Here is a 20439-nt window from a genome sequence, read left to right as displayed (position 1 = left end):
CGAGCAGACGAAGGGTGGCACACGTGCTGTGTACTCCGATCCCACACTAGGAAAGGTGAGCTGTGGGGGTCTGCAGCCCTCAGGTGGGAAAGGCAGCGGAGCCGCCGGCGCAGCACCCCCGGCGGAGGCGCGGCAGGGCAGCCAGCGGGCACCGCGGAGAGGCCGGCCCGGCCTCCGTGCCACTGCCGAGGAAACGCTCCCAGCCCCGGCCGTGCATGACGCAGGGCTTTGCCTGCCAGGAGCTGTAAACAAGGAATGACGGCTTCATCGCATCCCAGATGCTCGGCGTGCTTTCTCTGTCAGTGGCTGACTCAGGGGAGGGATGGCAGCTAGCGCCAAGGCGGGACACGAGCCGGCTGCCCCACTGCCCCACACAAGGCAGAGACAAAACCCGCAGTACCCTCAAAAACTCTGGGAACATTCGAAATTCAAAACCTCACACCACCTCTGACAGTAGCAGAATATAAGGCAAGGGGCTGAGCTCCAGTTTTTACTGCCATGGAGCAGACAGCTCCCACAGCACCAGAGGAGGGGGTCCCAGGGCACGGAGCCGGGGCCCAGGCTCAGCCCCACACCACAGGCAGGCTCTGAGGAAGACTCCGGGCGGGAATGGCCGAGGAGGAGCTCCGTGCTCGGCTGTGCTCTGAGGCTGCTGGCACGGGAGCAGAGCAGGCCCTGCTCTGGACACGGACACTTGTCTGCACAGCCCTCACCCCCAGCATCCACCACAGCTGCCTCTGGCACGGCTCCCTTCCTTCAGGGACAGCCCCATCAGCAAACGCCTTCCCTGTCTGAGCCAGCCAAAACCATTCTGACTACAGAAGCAAAACCAGGGGCTCAGCTCAGAGACAGACCGGATCCATAACCCCGGGGGCAGCCTGCCATCCTCCTTGTTTTGCTCCCCCGCTCCCACAGGGCAGAGCAGCAGCTCTAACACGTGGCAGGAGCACAGAGCGTGAAGGAGCACAAAGGAGGGCCAGGCTGCAGCCCCAGCACACACGGACACGGCAGGCACAGCCGGGTGCTGGGGGGCGGCAGTGAAGGCGGGAGGGCTGGCAGAGCATGGAGCAAAGGGCACCTCCACAGCACGCAGAGCTGCACAGCTCTGCACGGGTGCACCTGCAGCATCACAACACCCACACACCAGAGCCAGCAGCAGGGAGGCCTCCACACTTGGCAATCTTATCGCCAAGCCTGCTGTAAGCTCGCCCAAAAATTTGCTAATTACACAGAAGTAACCACTACTCAGCCAGCAAGTTTACTGATGTCACTAAAATCCCCGCTGAGAAAACCACCGGTTGATCTTTTCAACCACAAATCAGATTCCTAAAGCTGACTCTTAACCAGAAAAGTCCCAGCAACTGACCTGCATAAGAATCAAACTTGGAGGCTTTGTTTTGCTCTCAAATCCACATGCTTTCCAATCTGCATTAAATAATTTATTTCAACAAACAACCAAAGTATAAACTACCAATTCCGTTTCTGTCTATGGATGTACTTGCTAGAAAATCCATGCCCACTACTGATTCTTAATTCTGAGAAATGGCATTTTCACTTATATTTGCTATTTTTATTTTGCATATGACAAACATATCATTTATATTTGATTTTTAATTATTTTAATTAGATTTTTTTATTTTTAAAACATATAATTAAAATAAGGTTTAATGAATGCATATTCTGACAAAATATTAACTATTACCAGAGGTAGCTGACAGTAACCATTTGATGTCAAACAGTATTTTTTATGTTTATTTTGTTTTCTAATTGCAGATCTAAGTCATTGTGGTCTATTGTGTAAATACATATTCATGGGTTTTGTCTACAGTGCCAACAGCACTAATGATTTACATAAAGTATGTTCTGTAAGTACTAAAGATGTACTAAATCACAAAAATCATTACACAAGAGTGCACAGAAGCCATGGAGTCTCTTCTCTCTATAACTTAGTAGATACTTTTACTTTTAGAATTGGTATGTTTTAATGAATAAAGGAGATGCAACCACATCTACACAAAATGTATCTTATATTGCTGCAGAAATTGAACAAAATATAAACCACATGTATTTTAAGCCAATTTCTAAGTCTATTTGTAAAGTGTTAATACTTATCCTGTATATAGAAAATCAACACTTAAAAGCAGGCAAACCTATGCAGCAGTGTAAGGAAAATGATGTCAGCACTGATTAAAGCTTATAATTAGTAGAAAATTCGTACTTAGGAGAACTAATGGTCAACAACTAAATTAGCTACATCACAGAGGCTTTAGAAGCTGCTTAATTAAAGTCCTGCACCCATTTATCTGTGCTACTCCAATGCAGCTAAAACTGTGGAGATCAGTGGTAGAATATTTCAGGAAAAGAACCACAAGAAGAACCAAAAACTTTACCCTGTTTTTCTTTTGAGTCTTGACTCATACAAGACTTCAGTGGGGCCAAAGGAAAAAATTAGGTAAGGCCTACTTGTTCCTGCCAAATATGCCAAAACATGTCACACATACAGGGATGTATCTCTCTGTCTGTGCCCCCAAGGGTACTTGGGAGAAGGTCACACCTTCCTTTACAGGCTTACAGGACTAAGGCATAAGCACCTGGCAAAACAGTAGCTGCAAACCCAGGCAGGAACACACCACCACACACATTTGTGCAGCATTTTGCACCCTTCCCTCCCTCCAGTACTCTCTGGGAACTCCATAGCCCCACATCTTCCTCATGCTGCCCTCTCCCTAGCATGCATCACAGGAGCATGAGATGGGCTGAACTACAAAGAACAATATTTACCATTTTAGTACATGCCATTCCATTACATTCTGCAGTTGTTAGCATTTTTCCACTATTATTGCATAAAAAGGATGCTAAAACCACAAACTGAAATGGTCAGTTATGTGGGAAAACTCTTATCAACCAGGAAAGCAAAAAAAAAAAGGCAAAGTAAAAAACACAGAAGCAAAGCAGACCACACACTGAGTCTCAAAAGATATTCAGAACTAAACGGATGACCACTTTGCATAATATTACAAAGTGCTCATCCCCCACTGACTTCTGTTAATATGTTGCTCAGACAGTTATAGGCTTTTGTGGGAATCAGTCTCCCCCAAAATTCTTTCCAGAAACTTCATGTCATAAAAAAACTTAATCTTCTACATTCTAAGAGACAAGAACCACGTTCAAATGAGAATACAGAGTACTCTACAGTTGGCATCTCAGATATAAATCCTACTCTGTATCAAACACTCAACTCATGTTTAGCCATTGAGTTCTCTGTTCATTGAATTAATTTAATTTTACTTATTTTTCCTTGGCTCTGGGGAACCTTCCTTGAAAACTTGAAATACAAACATTTCTAGGAAAAGTCATCTCTCTGAAAACTTTCATTTTCAAAGCGTCTTTGTTTTTCTGATGAAAAGCTGTTCCACTTAAGAACCTTGAGCAACTCTGTACCTCTAGTACCTACGGAAGTGTCACCTGAAGAAAGTGAGCAGTATTAGATTCAGAAGATATGTACTGAGCCTGGCAAGGAAATGCTCTAAAGCTTGTAGGCCTAGGTATTAACATGCAGCATACACAATGTCTGGTTTATAACCCTTGAAATCTGAAGAACATTCCGAAGCATGTCAAGTTCAGCCAATTGTCAAGAACTGTCCATCATTACAACTTTTGTCGTATACATGCTCGTGTCTACCAATGAACAGAGATAAGGTATTTTCCAGAAAACAGGGAAGACTGGAATTAGTGTTACAAAGTGGCAAATTAAAATAGCTTCCTAGGACTGATTTGGGTTTGATTTGGCAAAAAGAAAGTGTCTCCAATAGCCAGTCTCTGAGTCATTCTTCAGTTTCATTATAGAAAGCTACACTTCCCTTCCTGTGGTAAAAGTACGTCTGGTGACTCAGAGGTTATTTGTCTTAAATACTGACCACTGAACTATTTTACATACCTTAGTAGCTTCACAGACTCAAAAGAGCAATAGCAGAGACGCAGAAGAAATACTTACTTGATTTTGAACCACAGGAGGGGGCTATCTGACCATTTGGGCATGTGCACATGTTTGGTCTAGAGCAAAATCCATCCCCACAGGAATGTCTGCAGATTGCTATTAAGAAAACATAAATGCCTTTAAAATATGTCTAAAAAACCTCAAACACATAAAACAACACCTGATAGAAAATTCAGTACCATAACATAAATAGCCACAAAATCATTAAACCACATACAACAGATCCCAAAACATTTCCTCCTGTTCATCTGTGTGTTTTTAGGGGGCAGCTAAAACCAAGACCTTCACCATCTGCTATGAAAAGGCCTGGGAACATGCCACAGGCCACACTAGATATGGGGAGATTGCACTGGAAAATGAAACTGTTGTCCATTTTATCAGACCTTCTTGGAGGAAGGATGGCACTGAGGCAGCAACATAATGCTTCCTTTATTTCTGCACCACACACAGACAAGAGCAATAATTCCCATCTGACAGCACACTGCTGCAGGATCTCTGGAGAGATTCTAACCAGCCTTGGGCAAAGTGCCTTTAGGAGTTATTTCTGGTACACTGTCCTACTACACATGAATAGGCATATAGCCCTATGATGTATGCATGTATTTATATCCCTACATATATATCTCAGGGATATGGTCCAAAGAAGCGGAGAAAATGCACTTGCTGGCCTGATGCTGTTGTCTCCTTCCATTAACTTAAATCGATTAACATATTCCACTCATTCCCAAGAGTTCACACACCCCTTGGAACCCTCTACCACAGACTTAAACAGAACATGTGGAGGAGATTAATCTTTTGTTAAATACTGGTATCATATCACTGTGCTGTAGCCCACAAAACTTTGATATTAGCTTAATATATTTTAAATGGTAAAGCAATCATGTACAGCTGCTACTGAAAACACACAGAAACACATTTCAGTTCTGGTATACAATTAAAAACCACCCTGAGATATAGAAGGACAAAGATAAACATCAGACATAACACAGAACTAGATTAACTTACGGACTATGCATTGGTTTCCACCAGGTAATGTTTTCCATCCAGGGCAGCAGTAGGCATTGTAACGTGATCCACACACATTTGGTCTGGAAAAACAAAAGGATAAGGATGAATTCTTATTTTTACTCAGAAATATGTTTTAAAAGTAGAGACATAAAATGGAAAAGGCGAATCACTGCAATATATATTTCAATAATTAATTTTAGAAGTCTTGTTTGTTTTTTGCTTGTAGTTGTCGGGGCTTTTAGGTAACATACAATTTTATAAAATTAAAGATTACATTACAAACACAAAATCAAATCAGTAACATCTGAACATCAGGAATAGAATGGGGAAACTTATCTCACAACACTCCATATCTGAAGAAATAACCATTCAGGTTTTTTGAGCAAAACTCACACTTGAATAAAAAGTGAGGGACTCCATCCAATATCATTAATAAGCACAAATTAACTCTAGTGCTCTTTGAGTGGTAATCTTTAATCTTCCTGTTGCTTTCTCTGCTTTACTCAAAAGCACTATTACTGTTCCCTGTTTTGTCCATGAACAAAACTATGTATGTGTGAGTGAAACATGCCAGCAAGAATATTAGCCAAATAAATGAGGAAAAATTACTTACTACCAAAAATAATCAAGGATGTGGGTACATGTAGTAATAGGCTCCTATGAAATAAGTATGAGGGGCCTACTGCCCTCCTTAAACGATGTATCAACAGGAATTTTTCTTTCCAACTCATTCCTCTCATCCACATTTACCCTGTCAAGTAACTTTACTACTAGAGTTTACAATGAAAGCTGACAGGACATGACACTATTCCTATCATGGTTTTAGTGATACATAATAGATTTCTTAAATCTACCTTGTCCTATTTATTTAATGCATCTATCCATGCAAATAAAGCTAGTAAGAATACCTTCAAAAATGGGAACACGTGCTTTCTTTTGTTTTATGCTTAATAATCTTAGCAGAGGAAAATTTTATAACCTCTATTAATATTGTGAGCAGTTACTCAATAGATTAATGCAGCTAGAACCAGTTAGAAACTTCCTAGGAACTGCTATGTTAAAATATCGTAGACAGATTTAAATGTTTACTGGTTTAGGAAGGGTTTTCAATTATTATTTTGTCCTTGGTCTTTCAGAAAGTTCCTCATTGCTAGTATTGCAATGTCTAAGTAAACAATAGTTGCTTCATATGGTGAGGCAACTTAGGACAAACAATCTCAATATATACAAACATTTCTTTATGTACGTTTTCTAACTAACAGAAATTATATACTGTATTTATTTAGGGATAGGCATTACTAATGCAATTCCAAGTATTCTGACTACACCAATTTCAGTGACACCTATTCTTTCCAACCATGGCCAGAAACTACTTAAGTCAAAGCAACCACAACCATTACCTTCCACTGGTTCTGGATAATTACAAAGTACTAACTAAGGTGAATGTGAGCAACACAATTGGACTTGTTGCAGGGTCCTTTTTCCTTCCTACAGCTGGTATTACAGACTCAAAGTCTTATTCATTTAATTCCAACGCATTCAGGTTTAGTAATGTCAGCTACTTCCCTGCAGGGCTATAACCATGTAACTTTCCTAGAGTTCCCATTCATCAATGCCAAATGTTGCTCCACAATCATCTGCCAAGTAAGACTGGCAAGCAGACAAGTGAGATTGCTTTTCACCTTCTCCAGGCAGAAGAAATAATGGAACTTACTAAGACAGATAGAATGGGTCTGTTGCTACCTGTTACAACCTACGGGCATAATCCACCCATTTTCGATTCCAGCTGGTGAGGATCTATAGAAGGCTGACCGTAAAGTGATCTTTGTGTACTCTGTCAAATTTCAGTCGCAGCAGTATGTGGCTTTGGGGACCATCTGGTCCACGTTAAGAGTCAGGAGCAGATTTCTGTGTCACAGAAAAACCTGGGTTTAAAAATCTTTTTCCAAAATGGGACTCCAGAAACCTGGATGTGCCAGCAATCATGAAGTCAGAGACCCTGAGAGCCTTGAAGCTGTCCACAGGGTAGGCTACACCATGCACCCAGGAGGCTCCAACTCTGCTTAGCTTTGAAAAAAAAAAAAGTCATCAAACTGTACTTGCATGGAACAGTTTGAGCCTGACAAGTGCATTTTCCAGTGGAACACTTCTTCGTCAGAAAGCTGCTGTCTAGCTTATAAAAGAAACCTATATTAAAGTCTGAATGCTGCTTCTTTGAGACAGAGGGAGTGTTCTTAAACCGTGCATATTTGTAAAATGACTTTGAAAATAATTAATTTTTAAGGTTAAATTCATTGATATTTATGAGGTGATCAGACACTATAGCAATAAATCCCCACAAATAAATAAAGTATTCAAGGCAATAGTAAATAAGTTACCTCATGTAACATCATGGAAACCATCAATCAAATTGTAAAGGTTCTATCATGGCATTTGCTTTAAACAGCTACCCACTTTGTGTTAAATAGAGAATATTTTCCTGCTGATATTATGAGCTATGAAGACTAAAGAAATGTTTTATATTTTTATAAAACTGTTTTCCTGAACGGCACTAGAAACAGAATTCAGTTATAAAATCTGATTTGTAATGATATAATAAGCAAAAACATATCTGTAACCACCTAGAGTACCTTCCTTTCACTCAAAAAAACAAAAAACAAACAAACAAACAAACAAAAAAAAACCAAAAAAAAAAAAAACCAACCAAACAAGTCTTTGATTTCATTTTAGTGTCACTTAATGAACTTGTGACATATAAAAGGATTTTTATAATGGTATGGTGCTCAGAGATAGGATGCCCAGAGTTTCATCAAAGATGTCCAAAGTAAACATGATATATTATGTCTTTGATTAATGACACACAAGCAGAAATTCAGTAGCAAAGTGAGTGGAATTATTAAAAGACATTAGACATGAGTCATCAACTAGAAAAATCTTGGAACAGCAGAGAGAAAAAGGTTCATATGGAAATTCCAATAACTAACACTTGAGAGTGCAGGTTTGCACTACATATTGAGGGCACCTGCATGCACCGAACCAGAAGACAGAAACCTTACGAAGTGAAGCTGGGTCGGTCCTTTCCATGCGGGGAGTGAGCGGGGCAGAGCTGCAGCATCGGCTCCCCGAGATGGACACGCGTGGTCCTGCCCCAGCGGGCGCGGTGATGCAGCACAGCCCCCGGCTGTCACAGCTCTCAAATAAAAGCTCTCCTTCCTCCGGGGGACAATACTGATGTCACCCACGGAAAGGACACACTGGCTCTGTCCCCCCGTGCTTCCAGAGCCCCGCAGGGAGGTGTGGCTGCCCGGCTCCCCCGACCTGCAGCCATTACCCAGGCACTGCGGGTGGGTGGGTGGAGAGGGCACACAGAGGTAAAATAATGCGAAGCAAATCATGCTAAGCTTGGCAGAGTCTTCTTATCAGCTATAACCAGGGAACGAGGGTAAGTGACAGGCAGAGAAGTGAGAGAGACTCAAAAGCCCTGTGTGAAGCCGGCAGCAGGGAACAGCCAGCCCGGGAATGGCAGGGACACCTCTGGCATGGGGACTGTCCTGCCCGGGCTCCCGGAGCCCCGCGCTGAGCCTGCCAGGGCAGGGCTAATTCCCTCCATCCCCACTCTGCCCTGCCTGTGACCCCTCGAGGAAATTACAGCCCTCTCCGGAAGAAAGCATTGCCCATCTGCAACTCCCATGGGAGGAAGAGTTTCTGGCGCTGCTGGGAGCGAGGCTTCAGGCAGAAATTTTGTCAGCAGCGCTGCCATGCACCGGCCAACAGCGCTGGCGTAGTCAGCGCTGAATCAAACCCAAAGCACGAGCCTCAAATAAATCAGACAGAGACCAGACAGAGTGGGCAGAGAGCAGCTGAGAGAGCAGGAGAAACAGCTGACCACCAGTTAGAGCTGGGATGCAAAAAGGGTTTCTCATGGCTCCCTCGTTTTTCCTCTCCCTAGGAAAACACAGGGGGATTCTTCCTTGCAAGACAACGTTTCATGAGCAACTTCTATTGACTATTTGGCTGCAGTGGTTAGCATATGACCCAGTTTTCTGGCAGAAAAATACAATTTAAAGAAATATCATCAGCCAATGGTTGTTTATAGAGAAAGCTTTGCCTATTTTTTTTTCTCATGTGCATAACTCTGGTAGCTGCTAAAACTGTACCCAGAACTATTTGCTGATCATTTCCACATAAAATTGGAGTGATGTTTCCATGCTTGCACTGGGAGTTATAGAGAATGGCAAACTGCACCTGAAAAAATGGAAGGCTGGTCTTAAAAAACCTGCTTTTTAATGCTCCAGAACGTAATGATGAATAGCTTTTACAAGTAGGTTTCAAGAGAGACAAAATCAGATCTACACTTTTTGCTGCAAACCAGCTTTATGCACCTACCTAAACTTCTCAGTGTCTCAGAATAAAAACTAAATGCACAGACTGGCACAGCTCTGCTGACTCCATTGGAGTTTTACTCAGCTTTTCCATAGAATCAAGAACTTCCATCACCAGACTAATCCAAACTTTAGTGGATATGGCCATGAGCAACCTGATTTAAGTTCACCCTGCTCTGAGTGGGGGTTGGACCACATGGCCTTCCCAGATCCCTCCTCACTTAAATGACAGAAGCCAAGTATGCATAAATTAGAGGTCGGTATCTAAAGCACCTCCTTCAGCTGTGCTGACACCTACCCCTCCTCCAAGAAGCAGTGAGCAAAGCACAACTGGGAGGGAAGGTCTGGTTCCTAGTGGGATGCAGCAGTAACAGCTACAGCACATGACAGGCAGCAACCCTGCCTCACCACGGTGCATCAAGCCCAAGGAAGAAGCCTGGCTGTGCTTGGAACTCACCACTTTCAGCGAGTACACCCACAAATTGAGAAACTGAATTGGACATGGGACAGAGCCAAAAACACAGACACAGGTCTGCATTTAGCATGCATAAGGCTCATTTCCAGGTACCTCAAATAGTTCAAACAGGGATTTATTTTCTGTTGTTTAGCTAAATATTACAAAAATGGGATTTTTTTATCACTGTGGCCCTTTTAACAATTCAGTGAAGATCATTAAGAGAACTCCTAAAGCTATTTATTTCAATTATATAAAAGGAAAACCTACGGAATTACGCTAGACTCTGGAACAAATGCAAAATTTAGCTTCTATTATACTATAAAGAATAAGCATGCACTTTTAAGCAAAATATATTTTTTACATACAAAGGATTGCATCTGATGCACTCATTTTTACACTGCAATAAGCAAGCCTGTGCCATGCAGAGAGCCTAATATGATAACTAATTCTCACTCTGACAGTAAGGATATCGCTGTCCCACAATCCTGGCTCAGTTCAACTAAAAAAATAACACGCTGAGCAGCTCTACGGGTATCTTTGGCTCTGGCCTATGTGCAAGTCAAGAGTTCAAAATGACATGTAAGTTTCCTGCAGCAACAACTGAACACTTTTCTAACCCTAACCTCCAGCACACTGTGACAGCTAAATACAGCAATCCAACAACAGCACTGACATTAAGAGAATTCTTCCTCACTTGCTCTGAAAATCCAACCCTGTCTTTTGCAGGGACACGCTCATCTAACCTGACAGCCAGGCATTGTTCTCATTCATAGCCAGGGACAGACGCGTTCCTGGCATGTATTCCTTCATTGTTCCACTTGAGAATGTCAACGGGTCCAGTTCAGAACCCATCTACATGGCTGTGTAAGACACATAAAGTACAAATACATCACCACAAGAAAGTATCTGCCAGGTCAGACAGGTGCAGCGGATAAAGAGGAAGGATCCATCAGGTATTTTCTTAAAACTCATACAAAAAAAACAAACTAAGAAGATACATTCAGAGGACAAGAAGCCTTTTCTATCTGATAGCACTAAAAACATCTCATGGGAAATGGATGTAACTCTATGAAAGATCATTTCACACGTCCAGGTCTGCTCCCACACTCACCATGTACCCACTAATGGTTACTGAGGAGGCAAACCTCTAACAGTTTCCCAAGGGAGAGCACCCAGGGAGCTCAGGATTTCCACCAGCCCGGGCCCAAGCTGAGCAGCAGCACCAGAGCTGGTGTGGGCACGCTGGGCAGACAAACCCAAGGCCAGCCAGCTCCTTGTTGAGGCTTCCCTGGGGGCTGCAGGTTGTGCTGGTGCCACCCACCATCCCCCCCATGGAGGACACCCAATCCTTTAGGGAGTCTCCTATACCTGACACTTGCATCAATACTGTCAGAGAACACCCTTAGGTGTTAAGCAATGCTATCAATTTGTGTATTAAGTGATTTATTTCAGGTAAGCTGTCAGAATTTCTGCTCCTCCCTTCACCACACACTATTCTACCCTTTGACTCTCTCCTTGCTGGGAAAGTGACTCCACATTTTCAAAAGGCCAGTTACCTGCACAGCCACAGGAAACACAAAAACTCTGTTGATATAGATCCCACTTTTTAGTTCAACTTGTCCCTAGCAGACACTGGTAATTTACTGTGTACACAGGGAAGAGGAAAAGATGGAATATTAGTGGGAAAAACAAAGAAGAGACAGGAAAATTTTGTTCCTGAAAGGAAGCAATTTTTTAGTTTGAAACCTCAGCTGAACATCACTGGACAGTCTGATGTCCTCCAGCAAAATATGAGAGAGAGGGAAACTTGAAAAAGAGGATGAAAATGATTAAAACAGTAGACAAAAGAACTGTGGCTTTCATTTGGTATTTCTGAGGCTATAATGGTCATGAATCATTTCATAAAATGAGAAGTAGAAAGGAAAACAACAGATTCTCCAGCAAGTCAACATTGAAAATATTTTTCCAGATAAAAGCTAGACCTCCTTCATACTTCAGTGAAGATCTATAAGCAAAACCAGAAGGCAGAGGTTTTAATTTAACAGGCCGTATTTTACATCCCAATGTACCTTCCAAAGAGCCCAACTTCACTGAACTGTCACAAAACCCCAAAGAATAGTCCTCATCCACACCTCAACTGCACACCAGCCTTAGCATGAATGAGGCTGTTCAGTAGGCCTGAAATCCTTTTAAAAAGATTAAATAAATAAAACTAGGGGGGAAAGTCAGAATGGATGAGAAAACAACCAAAGGAGAAATGTAAGATTGAAAAGCTACAAATATATTTCTCAGCACAGTGCAATGGTTAATCAGAAACACTCCAGGCCACAATTGCTCCATTCTACAAAAATATTTACTGAGTCTGGGGAGTAAGACCAAAGTGACAGACATGCCTCTATATCCTCTTCATCTTTAGGGTTCAGCAGGGAGATGAAGAAGAAAGAGATGGGAGTCACTCTCATTGCAAAACAAAAAAAGTTAATGACTCGTTTCTTACTATTTTCATATGTGCACATTCAAAGATCTCAAGGTCCTAAAATCTTACTTAAGTGAGATGGCTGCCTATAACCCAGTGTCTACCACATTTCTACCAAGAGGAAATTTTCCTAGTGATCCATACAGCTAAACATTTGGGGTCTTTAATTTTGGGTAATACTGTTCTAACAATCACAGGCTGCTCAGTCCATGAACATATTTAAAGTGATCCTTGTCAAAAACTACACTGAAGTTCATACATTAAACATTCCAGTTTGCAGGATGGAAGAGGAATGACAAGGACTGTCCTAAGTGAGCAGCAATGATGAGCAATACACCACAGGGAAGGAAAATAAACATACAGGGAAACAGAAGCTGTAATCTTATTTGATAAGGATGACTGTAAGTGAAGCTGACAGATGGACTGTTCCTGCCAAGCTCTGACCCAGAGACTCTCCCTTTGCTCCCACATCAAACTGAGAGCAGCCCTATGCTTGCTTCAAGCCTGCATCCTCAAGCCCAGCTAAGCCCCAAATGTTCTGACACCAGTGTGAAGCTGCAGATAGAGCAGAAATTATCCAGTGCCCAAGGCAAACAGACCCAGGTGATTTAGAATCTGATGAACAATTGCAGAACCACAACTGAACACAAAATCCTGTGCTGGCTAACAACAGGGTAAAAGTCTACTTTTATAAAACTGAAGTAGACTTTTGATTGAGGAAAGTGCAGCTGTACCTATCCAGAGTTTCTTCTGTCTCCTCAAAGCAATTCTCTCAGGAAACCTGCACTGAAAACTGCAAATTACTGCACCCTGCTCCAACAAGACACACTTTCTACAGGTGCTGTTCTTCCCCCAAACCTTTATGCCTCCAGTTTCTAAAGACAGTACACCCCCATCAATAAAAGTTCAACTAAACACTAACAAACTGAGATCAGAAAGTCTCCAAAAGACACCATCACACATAAGATTAGACAACTGCATAACAAATCCACAGAAGAAAATTATTACCTGGAACACAAAGGAAGAAACAAAGTATCCATGACATCTCTTGTGTTCTGAGTGAAGGCTGAGTAAAGGCTAAAGTTCTGAGTAAGGGCTGTGGGATTAATCTGATTCTAACCTGACAAGCAATTAAGTCATAGCAACAACCATCCTTAAAGGACCCCTCAGGATGTACCTTCCTGCAGTGGGACACAAAGTGACAATCCTGATGTGAAAGACACAAAGCCCACCACAAGCCAGCTGTGACTGGTCCTGCAGCATCTGGGGCAGTGTATCCGGCCAGCCTGATACAGCCAAGAGCTAAGCAGACAAAAATGAATAAATAGATAAATGAGGGTGAGAAAGGAAAGAAATTATATCCAGTCTTGCCTTCCTGTTCAACATGTCACCCTGGCACAGTGGTGCTAGGTCACAGGAAACCTGCTTCATCTTAGTCTCTCAGGCTGATTTTACAACATTTCCAAACCCATCTTTTTTCATACAGTACATCAAGAATGCTGCTACACTGTTTATTGTAACCTTTTTCCTCTGCTTGCTCTATTTATGACCTACTACCATCAAATAGCAAGAAAGTAATTATCTAATGTATTTTAGGAGAGGCACATGGCACTTCAAAACCATTTGTGTCCCGCTACAATACAATATGAGAAAGATCACAGAGAGGAAGCCTGGCTAAGCTGTCAGTAAGAGAATCACATGTGCCTCAGAGCCTGCCACTGAAAGGGGACAACATTCACCAAGAGTTTTAACCACAGGTTGCACTGGCACACCCAAAACGAATAAAGTCCCAATTCTGCCCTACAAACTACACAGGTTTAGAAGTCTATCCCAAAACCAATAAACGGGAATTTGGATTAAGGCTGTGCCTTCTAAAGAGATGGTGCCCAAATGACACAATTTGGATATCCAAATGGAGACTACAAGGACTACAAAGCCCTAATTTTTTTTTTACTGTTTTTCTCCTGCTCCACAAAGTCACAGCTACATCAAATCATGTCACACCAAAAGAGAGGAAACACAGACATGAGGCACATATCTACGAACTTATTTCACTCCAGAACTAGATTTCCAAAAATCATGTAATAACTAAAGAACAATGCCACAACCACTGGCAAACACATTCAGAGAGGTACAGAATATTAACACAACATGGAGTTGCCAAGGACTTCAGTTTCCACACTAGGATATGCTGGAATAAAAGTTCTTCATCCTCCATGTGAGCTTTACCCCACAGGCAGAGGATTGGAAGGAGGCCAGCCATGCCACCTGGAAGCCAGGTGAGTGCTCCAGCACATCAGCTATTACAGCAACCTGCATGTATTTTTAATTAAGCTTTTTATTTCCAAGTACTCAGGCTGCCTCCCACTTGCAGAGTGGCACTGACAAGGTGTGGCACCAGCAGCTGCCCAGAGGTGAGCACGCCACAAGTGGCAAGAAAAATCTTTGAGGTTTTCCAGTATAAACAAATATTTACCAGTACAGAAAGTCTGCTTTTCTTCAGCAGGCTTGTAGTGGTAAAGATTGGTTTAAAACAAAAACCAGAAGCCCTAATTATATAGCTGAACACTAGAATTAAGTTACAGATTTATAAGATTACTCTATTTCAGGGAGCACTGATGCATAAAAAAGGTCAAATCCAACCAAGTTTAGAAACACATCAGAATTCAGCTATCTTGAAGAAATTTCAATTCTTTCAAAATTTCTGCTATTTGTTAAGCTAATCATTGCTTTCTTTGGCCAATTATACTGAAAATGATAATCATGAAGAGAAGAGATTGATAAACATGACAAACATTGGTTAAAACATTATTTAGAACTGACTGATACTCATTAGTGTTTGAAGTCACCTAGCATCATCAGAAAATGGGAAATCCTAATTAATTCTAAGATCTTTGAGTACAATATTTCTTGTATTCAGACAAGTACTAATCAAATCAGTACATTATTTTATGCTTTATATTCAAATGATTGAAACACATATGAATGGTTGTCTTCAAGTACATATTGTTTAGAAAGAACTTCCTGTTCATGGCCAGTTTTGTAGGGTTTGTTTCTTACAGAAGTTGACAGTGCATTCCTGGGTGTTTAAGGGGTGGCAGGATAATGCTTCATGCCTTATAGCTCAATTCAGTTACATCTGTGATAAAGTTCTGGGGATCTGAGTGGAGGTGTCTCACTAGCAGCTTATTATTGAAACTTGCTGAATCACAGTGGATTCCAGCAACATTTCTGTGACCAGAGAGTCTAGTTATATTTTTAATAATTACTGCCTTTATTCTGATTGCTGTCTGATCACTTAAAGGCATCAGGCATCAGCACATAAATATACATTGAATTAGGCCAAACATAGATGGCATTAAAAGGACTTCACCTCTAATGCCTCCAAAGCAGGACTGATTCAAACTACATGAGCAGCAAGTGTGATGTCTTAAAATGAGAACCTAAGAGGCACTTCCAAATATTTGTAATTATTAAAATTAAAATACACTTCTAGATTCACATTATACATTCAGACAGCTCACTGCCACAAACAATGAGGCAAAGGTCACACAGATGAAAGCAAACATCTCCTGCAGTCAACAGCTTGCAGTAAAAAATGTTAAGTAGGAAAAATCATGAGAACTGAAACAGATCTTAAGCTTCTTCATTTTAACATACAAGACCAGTATTCACACACAGACTAACCTCAATACTTTCTAATGCTAGAAGACTTCCAATAGTCATTATAATCAAACACACAAAATTACTAAAGTGTAGAAGAGTTTTCTCTAAAAATGTATCCTCATGTGCCTTACAATCAGAGCAAGAGTTCATTTCAAAATGAAAAGAAAGTCTTAGTCAACTGTAATAACATGGAAATAGTTTCCCAGCATCTGTTATGACTTGTATTACAATTAACAGATTCCCAAATGTATTTGTACTGATGAACAAGTTAAAAAAATACTATGTCTTCTTGTAAAATCATATTTTTAGTGCTTTAGTCCTCCAATTACAATGAATAATGTATATACAGTTCCTGTACATTCAAAATATGTTTTCCATCTGTCTTTCCAAATTCATTCCAACCTTGTCTGTTAGAATGACAATTCTTTTTATTCACACTGTACAGTACTGTACCACACCTAAGAAAGTGCTCACAACTTCTAAACTGGAAATATCCAGCAGGATTCACCCAACCATGATCAAAATTACTGTCTTCCAAGCAATTTGGGAACTCTATACTCAGCCTCAAATCAGGGTTACAAAAGCAGGCCTAACGAGAAACCAAACTAATAATTTATTTTATCTTTTTCTCAGTTCATCTGGCAAATTATTACATCCTTGTTAAGAATCTGCTTCCCAGGGCCATTCATTCATATTGGTAATATTCAAAAAAACTGACCATGATACAGAATAACTAAATTCTATTTTGACATTATCTCTAGATTTGCAGATTTCTTAGCAGATATATAACTCATAGATAACATGCAATAGAAGGAAGAATTGTTGCAAAGGACATAAAATATGGCAGGCTTCTGTCAAGTATAAGAATCAACTCATAAGATTAAATACTTACTCTAACCCATTTTGGATTCCAAAAATAATGAACACTTGAAATATCATCCCTGGAGGTACAATTATTATGTCTAAACAGCACAATTTAGAGTGACAGTTATACACACCAAAGAAATTTTATCCTCACCTAATGTGCCTCTAACTTCCACCAAGTCAGCACAGTGTGCTAGATGGCATATTCTGTGCCACTGAGCAAAAAAAGCTATTTATCAGTTTGATATTAACTCAGAATCCTGTAACAACAAAGGTATTAAAACACCCTAAAGAAATACAGGCACTTTCCAATAGATGTTTTTCCTTTCATCTTCTATTGCTTGCAATTGATCCCTCAAACTTTACTGTACATCCTTCTCACCTCCTAGATTTTGTCACGTCTACTTTGAATCTGCTTTGTCCAACTATTTCTTTTGTGACAAGGTATAAGGAAATTAAATAGGAGACTCTGATCCTACAAAATCAGATCCATGAAAAATAATGCTGACAGCTTGCATCCATTTTTGCAGCATGCAGATCTAAAAACAAACCTTTTCAATCAGGCAAGCATTAAAATAGCCAAGATTCTAAATCCAAATATAGGTAAAAAGTACTATAGAACTATGAGGAAGTTAGCAAGAAATTAAAGCATATTCATTAAGGCCTCTAACAATAAAGTTGTAATAGCTCCTTTTTGAGAAAATGGGGGGCAAAAAAGCAGATAGCTTGCATCCCTTACAGAAGAAGCGTAACTATTTTAATACAATTTTTGTTACATTCTCCTCTGTCTGACAACAGAAAAAATCTGGCTATGGGCTGAAAAGGCACATTGGATCACCTGAGAATGGAAACTTGCTTTTTATTACTTTATTACAAACTTTTCACCTTTAGTGAACTAGATTTTCAACTGCACATGCACACAATGCCTTTCAGCTGACTTCACAACCATTTTTGCATTGGAAAGGTGTTCCATTAGAATGGGGAAAAGCTTGCCTGACAAAGATTAGTCTTTAAAAAACCCTCTCTCCTAAGCATGTACCACAACGTTTCTTAAGAAATTAGACTCTTGTATGCTTGGGCTCACTCATACTAGTACTAGATATAGACAGTCCACATGAGAGCAGGATGGGCATCACAAAAGGCTCCAGGTGGAGATGAGAGCACAGCCGCTGGCAATGGCATGCCTGGGCTCCAGGCATCACCGTTATTCCGCTCCGTGCAAAGCAGAAGCGCGGGATGCGGGAGGAATGCACAGCTCCGCAGGGCGCCTTTATCTAAGGCCTTCCTAGGAGATAAATTAGCGACCTCCGCGCTGCTGCGGCTCATCCTCACGGAGCATCGCCCACCCAGAGGTGAAGCAGGGCAGCGGGTCGCAGAGGACCCCGCAGCCTGGCGGGCGGGGGGAGCCGGGAGGGTGGCGGGGCTCCCCCGGCGCGCCCCGAGCCCCGGCGCTGCCCTGCGGAGCTGCAGGCGGCGTCCGGCGCCCCCCAGCCCAAACCGCTGCTCGTACGGGCAGCCCCAAGGGGGCTCGGGGAGCTCGGGCACCCCAGAGCTCCCATCGCCAAGGGCTTCTGGCTGTGGGTGCACACACACGCAGGCAGATGTGCGCCGGCTGCCCGGCCCGCGCCGCGGCAGCCCGGGAGGGGCCGGGGCCGGCCCCATACCTACCCTTTGAGCGCGTCGTGCCCGCCGCCGTGCCCTCGCCTCTTGGCCCGGCTGGACCGGCTCTCCTTGGCGCTCACCCCCTCCGTGTGCCCGGCGGCAGCGGCACCAGCCTGGGACGCCCACAGCACGGCAACTCCCAGGGCGATCCCCAGCAGCCGCCCCCGCCACATCGCGTTCCCCGAGCCCTCGGGCTGCGAGCGGCCGCTGCCTCCTCTCTGCCGCCGAAGAGTGCCGGTCCCCGCCGCCCTGTCTCCGACCGGCCTCTCCGATGCGAGCTGCGAGGGAGAAACGAGGAGGGAGAGGAGTTAGTGACGGAGGAAAAGCGGCCGCGGCCACCCCGCGCCCCCCGCCGCCTGCCCCCGCGCCCCGGCGCCGTCGGCCCCCGGCCAGCCCGGCGCTATCGCGCCCGCGAGAGGCGGCGGCCGCGGGGATGGATAGCGAGGGGCTGCCCGGGGCCGCGGGGCGCTGCCTGCCCTTCAGCAGCATCCGCGGGGGCTCCCGCACCCGCCGCGGACAGACCGCGGCCGCCGCCACCGCTCCCGAAGCCGCTCCGGGGCTGGAAGTGTCCCCCGGGCACGAACCCTCCCGGCTCCCCGAGCCGGGCACCGCTGGAGCCGCAGCGGCCGCAGCGCCGCGGGCAGGAGCCCCGCGCCCAGCCCGCCCGCCCCGGGAGAAGCCGCTGCGAGGGGCGCGCACCCGCTGGAGCCGCCGCCGCCGCCGGCTGCCGTTCCCGCTGCTGTTCCAGCTGCGGCCGCTGCACCCGCCGCTAATCCAGCTGCGGTTCCAGCTGCCCCCTCCCTCCTCCTCCTCCTTTTTCCCCTCCTCTCTCCCTCCCCTCTCCTCTTCAAGTATCGCCCGCCCAACCCTTTCTCGCGAGAGAGAGGGGAATAAAAATGTTCCCCCACCCCCGAGCCGCCGGCCCGGGGGCTCCCGGCGGTGTGCGGGCGGCTCCGGGCCAGCTGCGCCGCGGGTCACCTGCGGCCGGCCCGGGGCCGGCGGGATGCTCGGCCCCGAGAGGCTCCCGGGAGCCGCGGGGAGCGTGCGGTGCTGCCCGGGAGGACGCGGCGCTGCCGCTCCCCCCGCTCCGGAGGCAGCTGCGGCCAGGCAGCGCTGCCAGCTCCGGTTACCCCGCGGGTCCCCGGCTCACACGGCGGCGGAGCCATCAGCGCCTGGGGCAGCCTGAATGCTGAGCCAAGTGTGTCAGGCAGCAGTGGAGAGAACCGAAGAAGTGCACGACTCTGCCTCGGTCTAAATGCATATAGATATGTATATCTAGAAGTATTACTTCCTAGAGGTGCAGCATTTTGCAGCTATAGCTTATGAAAAAATAACATAAAGGTATCTGTTTTCCTTATAAGGACAAATAGCACCGATGGTAGCTTTACCGGAGAGGCAGCTGCAGAATGAATAATGCGCTTTCTAGTAACCAACATGGCACAGACACCAAGGCACCGAACTCTTCCGTACCTGCTCCTAAATCTGCACAGCCAGCTCCAGAACAAATGCCTGCCTCATCCTTCTCCAGGAAAGAAAGCCCTGCAGTTTTTATTCATGGTTAAAATCAAAACAGAGCAAACTACTACCAGCATCTGAAAGGTAGAAAGTTTTTATACCGAAATAATTGAGCAGGGAACACAACACAGTTAACAGAGTTCAAGCCCAGATTCTATACGCTCCCATCAAGTAACTTTCTGTATCAGGATTAGCCCGTTTCAACATACACAGGAAACAAACAAAAAAAAAAAAAATTAAAAACCCCTACAACACCACCAATTAGAATGAAAGGAAATTATGTTTATGCATTCTGCTGCTGCTCACATATAAATACTTCAGCAGAAAGTTGGATTTCCTAATTTGCAGGTATTTTCCTTTTTCTTTTAGTTTCAGGCAGGCACTGATGGTTAGTGGTTAGGCATTATTGCAC

At 43.8% G+C, this 20439-nt stretch overlaps 1 protein-coding gene across 1 annotated transcript in view; it reads right to left on the bottom strand.

The window, feature by feature from the left end:
* Window positions 1–19327, bottom strand: part of FBN1 (fibrillin 1) — a 141157-nt gene extending 121830 nt beyond the window's left edge. The window contains exons 1-4 of the mRNA XM_063412183.1: window positions 19212–19327; window positions 18519–18790; window positions 5003–5085; window positions 3995–4093 (exon numbers count right to left, since the gene is read on the bottom strand). Of these exons, the coding sequence (XP_063268253.1) occupies window positions 3995–4093; window positions 5003–5085; window positions 18519–18685 (349 nt within the window). The 5' untranslated portion in view covers window positions 18686–18790; window positions 19212–19327. The remainder of the gene's footprint in view (window positions 1–3994; window positions 4094–5002; window positions 5086–18518; window positions 18791–19211) is intronic.
* Between the last annotated feature and the right edge of the window lie 1112 nt (window positions 19328–20439).

This window comes from Prinia subflava, chromosome 15 (genome assembly GCF_021018805.1).
Source record: "Prinia subflava isolate CZ2003 ecotype Zambia chromosome 15, Cam_Psub_1.2, whole genome shotgun sequence".
Classification (NCBI taxonomy): Eukaryota; Metazoa; Chordata; class Aves; order Passeriformes; family Cisticolidae; genus Prinia; species Prinia subflava.
The sequence above is the reverse complement of the archived record's forward strand: the minus strand, read 5'-3'. Positions and strand labels throughout refer to the sequence as shown.